The sequence below is a fragment of the Sebastes umbrosus genome, chromosome 7 (assembly GCF_015220745.1).
Source record: "Sebastes umbrosus isolate fSebUmb1 chromosome 7, fSebUmb1.pri, whole genome shotgun sequence".
Taxonomy (NCBI): Eukaryota; Metazoa; Chordata; class Actinopteri; order Perciformes; family Sebastidae; genus Sebastes; species Sebastes umbrosus.
In genome coordinates this window covers 11,077,351-11,091,572 of record NC_051275.1, presented here as the reverse complement: position 1 = coordinate 11,091,572, position 14,222 = coordinate 11,077,351, and the positions used below count along the sequence as shown (strand labels likewise).

At 40.1% G+C, this 14,222-nt stretch overlaps 1 protein-coding gene and 1 long non-coding RNA gene across 7 annotated transcripts in view; one reads left to right on the top strand and one right to left on the bottom strand.

Annotated features, from left to right (window-relative positions):
- The window catches only part of sgsm2 (small G protein signaling modulator 2), a 71,668-nt gene that overhangs the window by 6,405 nt on the left and 51,041 nt on the right, over positions 1-14,222 (top strand). For all 6 annotated transcript variants that reach the window (XM_037774409.1, XM_037774408.1, XM_037774413.1 and 3 more), the window contains exon 2: positions 4,824-4,899. In XM_037774409.1, the coding sequence (XP_037630337.1) occupies positions 4,824-4,899 (76 nt within the window). The remainder of the gene's footprint in view (positions 1-4,823; positions 4,900-14,222) is intronic.
- Positions 5,071-13,407, bottom strand: LOC119490885. The gene is made up of 3 exons (XR_005207499.1): positions 13,132-13,407; positions 12,893-12,894; positions 5,071-5,082 (listed from the first exon to the last, which is right to left on the bottom strand). It is a non-coding gene; the product is annotated as an uncharacterized LOC119490885 (long non-coding RNA).

Below are 14,222 nucleotides of genomic sequence, written 5' to 3'. Positions count from 1 at the left end.
AGCAACGTTGACACATTTTAGTAATAGTGAGTGATGATACTGTACAGAAAGGTTTGAGCTCATTTACTCTCAGTTATAGCTGAAACAATTACTCAATTAATCAACTGAGAAAAATAATTAGCAACTTGGTAATTGATTTAATCATTTCAATAATTAGCAAAAATGCCAAACATAGTGCTGGTGATTGAAAGATGGTACAGTACAGACTGTGGTTGTTAGCTTTGTTGCGCCTGTTCTGCACCTCATCTTTGTCATAGGCCTTTTTCACAGAAGACACTTTGACATGTCACAGAAGAACTGAAAAACTGTGATAAAACATAATGCTTGCTGAATTCCATTTAGCTGCTCCGGTTTCAGGGTCCACTGAAGCCATCGTTAATGTTATCAGTATTTCTGTACTTCCTACTCCACTTCCTTCTAAGACAAGTCCAATTGTCTGTTGTGAAAAAAAAACAGCACATGGAGTCTGCTGACGTTATAATCCCCATCCCAGCTTTGCCCAACTTCAACCTAAGCAGAGGTCTAACGATGATGTTAGAGGTTTTAATGTGGCACTAGGTCTTTATTAGTTTGAAATGCAAGTTTTTTTTTTATAGATGCATCGTTCAAAACCAGCCGGTTGTCAGCTGATTGGCCATGACCAGTGACGGGTCGATCAGTCTCTTAAATCCAATTTTTTTGTTACGGTTAGAAAAGACGAGCAGTACAATTCTTAATGTAACAACAAAGGTTAATGCGATAACCTGAATTCCCAGACAGCACATTTTAAAGGTTCTCCATATGATATTCAGAGCATTAATATATCATCATCTACTATTGTCTATGTAAAGATATAGAGAAGTAATGTCTACCTGAGTCTATGATATCAGCGTTAATATATTATCATCAACTATTGTCTATGTAAAGATATAGAGGAGTAATGTCTACCTGAGCAGAGAATGAAGTCTCTCTTCCTCTGTGTGTGTTGGAATCAGATCTTCTCTGGGCTTTTAGTGCATGTGAGCGTGCCCCACTGGCTAGCTCACGGCCGCCGCTCTGCTCTGTTCTCATACGGCGGTTACAGCTGATAACGCTGTCCTGACCCACGGCGTCGTCGCAGAAGTGTATCATGCACCCTCCGGTTCCCCCTCAGGTTAACACTGTTAGCTCTCTAAGACCTATTGCTGTTGTTAGCACTATTAGCTGCTAGCTGCAGGCTCAGCTGTCTCTATGTTGAGAGCGACATGGAGGCAATACAAATGCTCTGAACTTCATATTGAGCACCTTAAAGCCGACAGCTATATGTATATATATTATATTAATTGGCCTCTGCATCCTTAAATAATCCTACCAACCTCGGTGGCGGCAACTGTAGTTCCTTAACCAAGTGCATTGAGTTGCTAAACATAACCATACATAACAAAGGAAATATATTGTCAATAAATGTTTTGCAGATATGATAGGTATGAACATTTTGCGACTATGGATGCACCGATAACGATACCGGATCGGATATTGAGCTGATACTGGCTCAAATAGCTGGATCAGGTATCGGTGACAATGGGGCCAATCTATTAAATTCAATTATATGCTATATACTGTGTATATATATATATATATATGTAGCCATATACAACTGGATTTATCCAATATCTATATATATAGATATTGGATAAATCTAGTTGTTTGAAGGAGATGTTTTCACAGCAATATAAAATAGATAATAGAGAGAGAATTATGACATGTTTAACTTCCTAACAAAAACCAGTATAACAACAGTAATAAAGGAGTGGATGTTGAAATACATGGGATTTATTGTTTTACTTTATTTTTTCCTTGGTATTGCATTGGTAGAGAATCATGGAATTTCATTGGTATTGGTATCAACTACTAAATGTCTGGTATGTTGACATCTCTACTGTAGGCCTATAGCAACTGCCAAAACGCTTAAAGTGTATTATTGCGGTGCCAAAATGCGATCAAAAATCAAAAAGTTAGGCGCACCAGTGCAACCAATGTAAAAGTTAGTTTGGAGCCCTGTTTCAGTGTACAGCACATTAATAAACCCATATTCTAATGCTAATTCCTCTTAATATACTTAATCATGCATTGAGGTGCATACCAAACTTTAAACCAAATGTAATCCCCGAGAGCCAGCACTAATTAAACTACCACTACTTACCAAACACACAATCAATCACTCACTCTCAGGTGAAGGTATCGACCCCTCTGACCGGCCGCTGTGTATCACTTTACTCTGATTCATCGGGTAGAGTTATAGCTGTAGGTAAATATATGGATCTATTTGCAAGTCTCTGCAGAGAATGTGGTCAGTCAGCAGCTCCGTATGAAAGCATTACAATACAAAATGAATAGCAAGAATATATGTGTGTGTTTGTACATCTTCCATTACCTTTGTAGTAGTTGGTGGGGGCTAGGTCTCTAGCCATGTTCATCTTAAGTTGAAATACTAGGGCAGAGTGTAGCATTTAACATTGGTTGGTGTGTGGTAGTTTGACATCCAGGTTATTTGTTTAAAGGTACAGTTTCTCTTGGTGCAATCACAGATCAGTAATATTAAGAATATTTGTTAATGAAGGACTCTCCGTGATAGGCGCTCTAACCTTCAAATACATTTTGATTTGTTTTTCCTTATCAAAGCTTTTTTTTTTTTTTTTAACCATGCAAAGGCAGTTCTTGGTGTGCGTGGGTGTCTGGTATGTTGAGACAGGAATGGTAAACAGTCAGTTTGACCAGATCTGTGGGCACACGGCACTCAAGGTGACATAAATTCCATTTTGAAGCAGTTTTATAATGTAGGATAGAGATACATTTTACATTTCATATTGTAATTTTCATTTTCCTGGGTCTGTGAATACTGTCCTATATACAGCTCCTAAATACATGCATTGTGCATTGAGAGAAATGATAAAGATTTACAGCTGAAATAGAGATTGATCCTTGAAATGGTTCATTGAGTTCTATTATTAAGCGCCTACCAGTTCTCAGTTACAGACTGACCCAGAAGACCATTTGATAGTCTTATCATTATCTCTCTATAGCTGATTTCTGTTTTTGATATTGTCACTAGTGTACAAATAACTGTCTGATGTGAAATTCAATTTGCAGTTGGCAGACTGCAGAATTGGTGTTGTAGGCTGTGTAACATCGTATGAATAATCAGACTCAGGCATAACAAATGGCGAGCCACTTCAATTCAATTACCTTCATAATAGCCCACTCTATTGAGGTCTGCAGGCAGATCAGAGGGCAGGGCCAGATAAACAGTAAAACAGCACCCATGGAGATGGTAGGGATTAGGGATGTCACAAGAACCGACACTTCGGTACCAAGTCGATGGCATCATTCTGAAAACCTGACGTTTCTCTACAGTACCACAGGTATCGTGGTAGGCCTCCAGAGTGCGACCATTTCTGTCAGGTCTGCGAAAAAAGAGAGCCCTGCTACCAGATCGGTACTTGGTGTCGGCAGATGAGATCATTTGAGGTACTGAAATAATTATTAGAAGAGAAAAAAGTTGGATGACTGCATTCCTAATCTTCACAGTTGTTCAGATGCGAAGGAAAGGCAAACAGGAATGTGATTTTAGTTCCTGATTTGAGTTTCTGTGGTTAAACATGTTGTCATTAAGCTTTGAGAACTTGTTGGTTGTAGTCACAACAGCAGTAGAGGAAACCAGTGAGAGAACAAGGTGGACACCAGTGTTCCTCATGTCATGGCTTCACAAAATGGGTGATTCGTCCTGATTTCGGGGACTTGATGAAGACTGAACCTCATCTTGGTGACGAGGATGATGAAGCTCCATCCCTCAGACATGACAGCTCTACCACCTCCGTAATACAGGGAAAAAGTTTGAACCTTGCGATACTGAGCTTTATTATCACACAACCGAGCAAAACAATTCTTCCTGTTTATCAATTAGACCCAAACAAGGCCGAGGTGTCAGACAGGTCCCGGATTAATTACTGACGACAATTAATTCTTCGGAGAGAGTGAACTTAGACAAGCGAACACCAGACTGACTCGGTGTTGTTGAACTCACTCAGGCTCTCCTCCCCAGAGACACAATAGATAGCAGCAGAAAGACTCATTTGAATGTTTTCGGGATGTCGTGGTATTAATTGGAAGTCAGTGGTGCGGATGTTTGGGCGAGACTGTCGGAGCTGTTATTAATAGCTGTCACAACGTTAAGAGGAGACTGCATATTCCTTTTATATTTCTGTTTTTGTAATCAGGTAGTTGCCGTACAAAGGAAAAAAGCTTTCCACACTGATAACCAAGTACAACTAATTTGGTAGCATTGGCAGCTGTGCTTATTGGCAGTAATAACAAATGCTCTCTGAATTGAACACATGCCCATTTTGGGGGGATATTTTCAGCCAATTTTTGTCAATGAAGGAGAAAGATAAGGTTCCATTAAGCCAATGGTTCTCAAACACACACACACACACACAGCACAACACAACAGTTTGCTGTGGATATTCATTGTTCAATAATATAAATCATTGTGTCACACTTGACATTTCATCTTGCACCACTTCAGTTTAGCATGTGTCCTTGGTCCATGACATGGTATGTGGAGCAATAATGGTCAGGTTTCCATGACATGTGTTGTGAATATATTCATGCTCACTGGAGGATGACGCCCTAGTGGTCATGTACGATGATGTCTTTTATCTTCTTATGTATGATGTATATAACTGACTGTGATAATGATGATGACTACAGCTTTTCCTGTACAGGGAAGCAATAATGGTCGCTAAGGTACAGACGATGACGATTATTCCAGGCACAGTAACAAACTGTGACTCTTTTGTGTGCAGGTGAAGCAAATTATGGAGGAAGCCGTGACTAAGAAATTTGTCCACGAAGACAGCAGCCACATCATCGCTCTGTGCAGTAAGTACGCTCTTCTCTTTTTCTCTGGACACACACACACGCACACACACACACACACACACACAGACACACATTGTCTCCTTCTCTTCCGCTTTCTGTCTTGCACACACACACACACACACACACACACACACACACACACACACACACACACACACACACACACACACACACACACATTCACTTGTTGAACTCCTCAGCAGGTGACTGGGTGCTGCTTTTCCGTCAAGGACACTGCTTGACGTCACTGTGCCTCTGACTATGCTGCTGCATCAATGGAAAGTTAATAATCACAGTGGAGCTAATGGAAACCAATTTCAGAGACAGGCTGTACAAAACCCAGGCTTTCTAAGCCCTAGACACATCTGTATGTGTATGTGTGTGAGGGGTTTGCCTCTCCTGACCGGATGGTTGAGCTTACAGTGGTGTGTGAATCACAGCGTCCACGCTGGTCAAACAGACTGACTCTGGCCTCAGATCAGCCAGATGACACAGTAGAAGCAAAACTCCCAAGAAACTACATATCTCAAATAGAAATAATACTCTATGTAATAATATTTTAAAAAATCAAAGAATGTGGATTGTAGTTTGAGGTGGTTTTCATTCATTTGCATGCTGATTGCAGTATATAAATATGAGTGCTATATGGTATTCAAAAATTTGGTGTAAATATGCATTGTCTGTACAATACATGTACATGCACGAGTAACACAGTCTGCCTTGTATAGATAAAAATACAAGCCAGACTTTCCCCTTCCCTTTCCCTTTGCACCTTGGAAGTAGGTGAAGTAATCCAGAGTACTTCATAGGCCCCTAATTACTCCAATATTTTGTTTTTTGGTCTAAACATTACTTGATTTTCTCTGGGAAAAAGATGTAATAGGGTCAGGATCAGTTGTTAGTTTACTAAAGTATCATAATTTCTATACTGAAACAAATTATGACTCATTGCCTGAACTGATGTTACTGTAATTAGTCTTACATATCAGAGAGATAGTCTCTGTCTGCACATATCTGTTGTTGAGCCTTTTGTCACATTGGCACTATTGATTTTTTCTTCCTCACCCTGTTCTTCATTATCTTATTGTTAGTCTGCATTAAGCCCTATTTACACAGGATTGCTATTGACTGGGGCATACCAGTGGTTTTGAAGAGAGCATTGGATGTTAGTTGTGTTTGGTGAGTGAGCTGCTAATATAAACTGTGAGACAATATAAATGAGTCAGCTGTCAGGGACAGTTTGGATTAACAGGCTTGGCGATGAAGTACGTTGCTATTAATTTACTGAATTGGACAAAAACAGATATTCCAATCTAGTTATTTTCTCAGCTCAGCTGAATATAATGATATTATTACGTATAATGTGACAAACCCAACATTACCTGCTTCATATTAAAAGCTTTACACCAGAGAACCAGTGGGATGCTTTTATTATTCATCAAATAATGAAGTTGACCGTACCGGTACATTTAGAAAATGAAGTATACCTAAGACAGGTAGAGCGTATTTTAGTCTTTTATGTAGCCCAACTCTCACACTAGAGCAGATTCCCCCCCCACAACCTTCCTCATTACAGAATCTACATAATGATGTTAATGTTAAATGTGTTAAGTTGTTTTTTAGTAGCAGTACTCTTGTGGAATATCTCCAATTGAAAGATCAATTATCAATGTATTTACCTGTTAAACACTTTAAATACTGTATGCGGAAGTCAGTCAGTTCATTAATATGCCTGATAGTGTGTTCCATAATAATGTAAGAGACGCTCTGTGGCGCCTCCACTATAACAACATGTTACAGGCCTGTTAATGAAAGTGCTGAGCGAGGAGAAAACAATTCATATAACCAAAATGTACACATTTACAAGATTTCCAGTTGAAATTTCCAGAATGCAGACTCCCAGATGTGTGAGGAAGATCTGCCTTTCAGACTTGAATCCCCTGCTCAGTGCTTCCTTAATGATGGATATCCCGGAAGGCACAGGGGATTTCACTTTAATCCACCGAATGCTGTTGCTTCAGATCAGTTTTCAGATGATTGATGATAGCTTACCTCAATATGTGAAATGGCAGGCTAAAGGAAATTCCTTCAATAAAATATGAATAACATTTGTAACACGAAGGAAGACATTTTAAATGATAGGAGCAGGTTACCCATGTGTTTGGTAGTCATTTGGTGCCACAGATATTTGTTGGATTTTCATTGTTTCATATTTTCTAAAGGGTATTCCCTGTATCTGCTGGGGGGCTGTGCTAGTCTGGTAGATGTTCAAGGGGAGTTCGGGGAGCGGTCCTTGGTGTCTGAGGACACCAGAATCAGCTGACATTCTCAGATATTAGCACAAAACATTAACATGTCTTTACAAACGATACCTGTGTAAACTTTTAATACAAAGTAATGTAAAAATGAATGGTGACATTTAATATAAAACATCAATACATCAGTCAAGTGACTCCACCAGGATCCACACCCCCAGACTCTGAAGCTCTTTTCTACCGGAGCTACATTTCCGCTCTGATATTTGGATTAGGTTACTCTCATGAGACTAATAGCTGTGAGCCGTCGTACAAATCCTGCCGGATGCCCACATGACCCCCTAAAGGAAATTACAATGAGGCCCTCTTGAACCATATTGTGTGCTTTGATGAAATGTGCAAAATGGACAGTGTGTGTATGTGTGTGTGAGAGAGAGAGAGAGAGAGAGAGAGAGAGACACGCACACACACACACACACACACACACACACAGAGAGAGAGAGAGAGAGACATAGAGGGTGAGAGAGAGAGCACCAGCTCATGGAGTCCGTCATCATCATCCCGTGTCGTCATCTTCATCCTCGGCTTTTTAGCTGTTAATGGGAAATTCACTTGCTACGTACTCGTTGTCATCTGGGAAATTACAACAACAAAACTGAAAACACAACATCATTAAAAAACAAAAAATGTCGTTGTGTTTTGCACCTCTAGGCCACCGTACCCATAGGCCAACATATACACTGATACCAGTACAGTATATCTGCTGGCCAGGACGGTTTACCTGCCGGACTCTTAATCAATTCTGGATGACTGTTACCTCATTCTTAATCTAGCGCAAACACACATCAAAATGTAACTTTGGATGCCTTTGCTGCCTTAGACTTTAGACTTTATACTTTATACTTTAGACTTTATTGTCCCACAAGGGGAAATTCTTTTCCACAGCACTGTACTTGTCAGACACCAATACATACAACAGCACACAGTGACACAGTAACAGCAATACAACAGCGATAACAACAGAAAATGACGGACAGCAGTACACACTCAGGCCTATTCAGCGACGCCTGTTGTTTAAGGCGGCTATGACTGCAGGTATCAAGCTTTTCTCAAAGCGAGCTCTATTGCACCTCAGTGTTCTGTACCAGTGCCCGGAGCGGGGCATTTTGGTAAGGTGGTGATTGAGTGGGTGTGTGATGTCCTGTGCTATTGAGATTGCAATGCTTTGTTGTTTAGTTCTGTGAGGTTGGATGTTGGGAGACCTATTATCCTGGCGGCAGTGTCAGTTATGCGTGTGAGTTTTGCCCGGTTAGTGACGGATAACGTGTTAAAAAAGCAGGTTGAACAGTACAGTAGGATTGGCTGGATAATGCTCTGGTACAGCAGTAGGAGGCGATAGATAGATAGATAGATAGATAGTAACTTTATTAATCCTGAGGGAAATTCAAGCTGATGAAGATGGGGGGGGGGGGCAACATAAAGTCCTTTAAGTTTGCAGATGACTGATAGTCTTTGGTGGCTTCTTTTTTGAATGTCATTGGTGTGCTGTATTTTTGCAGATGTAGAGCAGCACTTCTATACTATAATGTGCCTGATGTTGGCTATGCAAGATTTAATCAAGGTGCTGATATCGGGTGAGACATAAATCATGCACCGCAACCATTGTGATAGAGGCTGTAGATGGAACTTCTTTCAGAAAATCAACCAAGAGAAGGACGCACATCTTATGATGGATACAATCATCAGCTAACCTCTAACTCAACAGACTCTGCCTTTTATTAATGTCATTTTTTAATGTTGCCGTTCATCATTTGTAATTAGTTATCCTGTTGTGGATTTTGATTAATATAGCCTTGTAAATGCCCCATACAGCATGTTGTTGACCACTCCCATGTTAATGTGACTACATGTGGTCAGACCGCATCGTCAGTTCTGCAGGCTAACCCAGCCATGACATCACTGTAACGCAGGCTAATCATCATCCTCCTTGGGGAAGGTGCAAGGTTAAAGGTCAGATGCTAATGATATTCAATGATGTCAGCGCAGGAATGAGTCACTGCTGACCCACTCTTCCTGAGTGTCTCTGCTAATACCTGTTTATTGTGTTATGTCTGCTAATGAACGCCAAATTAATCCCAGTGGTTCATTAGTGAAGAGCCAATAGAAAACACTGAAGAATGACTATATTAATTAATTCAATTAATGAGCTGGACTTGTTCCATGCATCGTAACTAATGTCACTTTCCCACGTCCATACGTTGTTGCTTGTGCACATTATCGTTTCTTCCTCTTCATTCATTCAACATTAACAGGAGTTTCACTCGGTATAGATAAAACACATAGATGACTCCAGCGAGGCCTGCACAGACCCAGATTTGGCCTCAGCAGCGGCTCCTCCTCCGCCCAGGAGCAGAGCTTTACCTCGCTGCTCCGACGGTCCCACTGCTTTAGTCCACAGGGGCCGCCAAAATCAACACAAAATGAAAGTTCCTTGTAGTAACTTTAAATGGATATGTTTTCTAATGGAAAACAGCTTCTTGTTTCTTACCAGATTGAATTTTGGACAGTTTACATTTAAAACAGAAGAAGATCAACGTGCTATTTAGCAGAACGTCTTCTGTATGACTGTACTGTATGTGTTGAAAGCTGCTTTTCTTCCTGTCGCTGTATATGTGACCAGAGGAAAGAGAGCTGCCTTTATCACAGATAGAGACCCCTTAGAGGCTCCTTCCACAGATGGTTTACTGACAGAGTTACACTTGGGAGGAGTAAAGACTGTGTCTTGGGGAGATGGATACATACAGTAAACACTAGAGATGCACCGATATCTGATTTATCTGAAGTCTGACCTGCCAATTCCAATTTTCTTTCTAAAACTATAATTGACAGCATATACAAACATTTTTGTAACCTTTTTGTATCTAAAAAATTGAAATTCAATTGAATGTTCCTAATGAAACATTGACTATTAAATAACTTACATTTTCTCCAAAACTGGATCAAGTTACAGGAGCTCCTCTCACTCTCAAACAAATCTCAGAATAAAAGTGCTCCAGGTTACTGGACAAATAAATTGCGAGCTTTAAGTTTTCTTCACTCACGCCGAAGAACTTCCACACCAAGACGCGCGCGCGCATGTGTGTGTGTGACGTTAGAAACTGTTTATTTATATACACTTATATAGCACTTCTCTAGAGCAAGTGTCACGAAGTGCATCACATGTCAGTTAACCCTCTGAGACCCGCCCGCGATCCCGACGGACTTTACTGTATTTCAGAGGCAGCAGGTTCCTTCCACTGGTACCAACCAAGTCATGCTAACATGTTGGGAAAGAGGTTAAATAACACTCCAAAGTTTTGCTAAATTTTAGCGAGGAAAAAATGGCATGGCCATTTTCAAAGGGGTCCCTTGACCTCTGACCTCCAGATATGTGAATGAAAATGGGTTCTATGGGTACCCACGAGTCTCCCCTTTACAGACATGCCCACTTTATGATAATCACATGCAGTTTTTTGCATGCAGTATAAATGTGTTATTCTAAAATGGTGTGTTTGAATATTTCTGCATACTGGGGTCCCTAAACAGTCTTGAATGACATAAAGTGGGTATCACTGTAAAGCTGAGACTCTTGTGAATCCAATGAGCCCAACTGTATTCATGTCTGATGATGTTAGTCCCCATAGTAGCCATTTCATTGAAGTGAGACTATTTTTTTAAACTTGACCTCACTGTATAAAATGACCTGTGGTGACCTATAGGATAATCACAGCCTCATGAAACTTTACAGCCACAAACTAGACACCTAGAGCATTCAGAGGATGGATGGCCTTCCTAGCTAGTTTGACAATAAGGGGGTTTCTGAGCAGTTTACACAAACCAAGTGCTTACCATCCAATCGTCGAAAAATGCAATTCCTGCAGAAATCTCCGAATGGGAAAAGTTTTTGATCCCAAATCACAGCTTGGCTTTTTCTATGGTGTTCCTCGAAGTCTCTGTGTCTTAATGTGGTATTTTGGAGGGATTATTGATCATTTTTGATCAATTCTCCAGTGGTATAAAATGGTTAAATTTAGCACCAAATCTGTTTAACAAATGTTATCAACCAAAAAATAGCCGCAACAACTTATGAGACATAATAGAGCATGGGGATAGACATCATATACTTTTATCAAAATGTTCTAAACCCTTATACACTTTTACAATTTATTTTAAATAATTAATTAATTCATGTTCATTTCTGATTAATGACTAGAAGAACTTGACACACAGTGCTGAGCTGCATCTCAAATTAATCTTCAGGTTCCCAGCTTTCAGATGATGTACACAACTTCTATGTGACATCTACTGTTGACCTGCTATCTCCCCCTAAAGACCCTCTAAAAAAATACAAAAATGGGTCTATTTTGGGTCTCAAAAACCTTACGGGATCTCCTGTGGATCTTGTGTTGCCCCCCCTGCCCGTCCATAAGACCTGCTGTTGATTATATAATAGCAACATGTAAAACTGGCTGGGGTGGCCAATGGCATTTTAGTGGGAGCTAGTGGCAGTTTACTGCAGTTATAGATAGGAACCCGCAGGATGTTTGTTGGCCAGTCTCTCTGCGTGGTTGGACTTAAGTGTTGTGTAACTGTGTCCATGTGTAGGAGTCCAAAACTTCTCCACTACATTTAAACTGATCATATAACTCTCCCTCATTAGCTTCATGGATGGGGGTGGTCAAGTTGTGTAACTTGTGATTTCTCTTCTGTGTAATGCATTCATTGTTATGGTATCATATATGTTATCTTGCTTATGTATGTGTGTGCGTGCGTGATAAAACATAGGCAAAAGAACATCTTGGTGGATAAAACTGTGTCACAAAAGGTACGCAGCCCTGAAATGGAACACTGTGCATGAGTTATTAATAGAGCACCCCAAAATACTGCCATTAAAGCGCTGCCATCACCATGACGGGCTCCATTTATTCTTTCACATCAATCTTCCCATGCTGGAAACAGAAGCACTAAAATATTCAGGTAAAAAATAGAACAGTGATCCATCTGTTGAGCATGCCATTTTCACTCATACCTGCACTTCTCTGCAAAGAAACGCTGCCCTTAAAATATACATAGTCTTCAATTAATGGCACTGTCTGTAATTAAAAGACTAATAGGTAATTATAGATGACGCCAAAGCCGATTAATTTGTCATTAGGTCATAGCATTAGAGGGGGCTGATGAGGAAGTCTGGTGTTATTATATCAGACCTTTTACCAGCCTCCATCTTCAGAAATAAGAAACATAAGGGGGGAATATAGTGAATAAAAGAGAATCAGTTGCTCAGTGTACTCAGTGTAACAAACTATCCGGCTGTTTCTAGCTGAATATCTGCTTTACTCTGACCATAACACCGGGGTGATTGGTACATGCAGACTGCTTCTAAAGTAGGAAGGATGCAACATGACAAAGGCATGAATTTGAGGAAGAGTAATTTCTGTATGAGTGTCTGAATGATATTTGCATGCCACGGTTCCTCCAGGCTTTTTTTTTTACTGATATGGCAAACCGCAGCTCTTGCATTTCCATATAGTACATTGAAGGCATTTCCTGCATTGTTTGTTACATTGACTGTAAAAAACAAAACAGAAGCACTTACACAAAGTTGGTTAAATGTGCTCATACAGTTCATATATGCTCCTCCGCTATCGTTCTGTCGGTCAACTCTCCTTACTCTCGTCAAGTGATGAATGAAATCTAACTCCTGCTGCTCCTGCTGTACGGAGCACACACTTTCAGTTTATAAATGTAGCATCCGTTGTCCAACTAAGTATTGATAACAAGCTAAGTTTTACAAATTTCAGTTTTTTTAATTTGATGAATGTGGGTGCTGATACACGAAAACAAACTAAATAGGTTTTATTTCTATAAAAGAAAGCAAAATGTGTGACCCGATAGCCGAGTGATTAGGGCACATTCTTTCTTTTCCCACATTACCCACAAAATCAAAAAATAATCTGTATGACGGTGGGGGCTGTGGGCCTGTAATGTAATTGGTTTATGCCGTAACACAGTGTAACACCGGTAACACCGGTAACACCGTGTAACATTGTGTAACATTGTGTAACATTGTGTAACACCAATAACACCAGTAACACCAGTAACATTGTGTAACACCGGTAGCATCGCGTTACACCGGTAACACCTTGTAACACCAGTAACATCGTGTAACACCAGTAACAACGTGCAACATCGGTAACATTGTGTAACATTGTGTTACACCGGTAACATCGTATTACACCCTAGAACACCGGTAACATTGTGTAACATTGTGTAACATTGTTCTTTGTTCATTGTTCATGTAACTTCTTCCACCACTTGGGCAGGATCAAGGCAAGTTCACTTTTGTCCCCTGGTGTGTAACAAAATCTGTAAACTAAAGTTTTATGTGAACAATCCAAATTTTGGCCCCAGTAAAATATCTTTATAAATCCAATTTGTGGGTAATGAAAATGAAAATATAAAAAATTGCCTTTAGGCCTGTAAGTACAAAACAACACAAAAGGCAGATCAGTGTCAGTTTAGCTGCTCCATCCTCTCTGTTTCATTTCTACACAGTAGGAATGAGAGACAGAAAGTGAGATGAAAAAAGAGGTGATAAATGATCTCAGTGATTGGGGGTTAGAAGAAGGACGTGATTTGATTAACTGGGAAAGTGTGGAGGAGTAGAGCAGAAGAAAAGGAAAGATTGGTGAGTAAGAGAGGAAGGGATGGCCTGAAGCAGCTAATGGGCTCATTAAGAAACTGGCGGTCATGTAATGACCTGCCACCAAATGGACATCCGGAACTCCACGCGCTACGGACAGATGAACAGACCGAAATAGAAAGAAAAACTAGGAAAGAGATAGTGAAAGAAAAGTAATAGAGAAGTGAAAGATATATTTAACCAATGGAAATAATGAAGGGGCATTTAACAAGGATGTCCACTTCATCCCATTTAGGTTTCAGATAGATGATACTGGATATGTATTATGTCAAAGTGTACATGGAGATAAGAAATATGCTGTTAATCTGGATGCTAATGAGGTTATG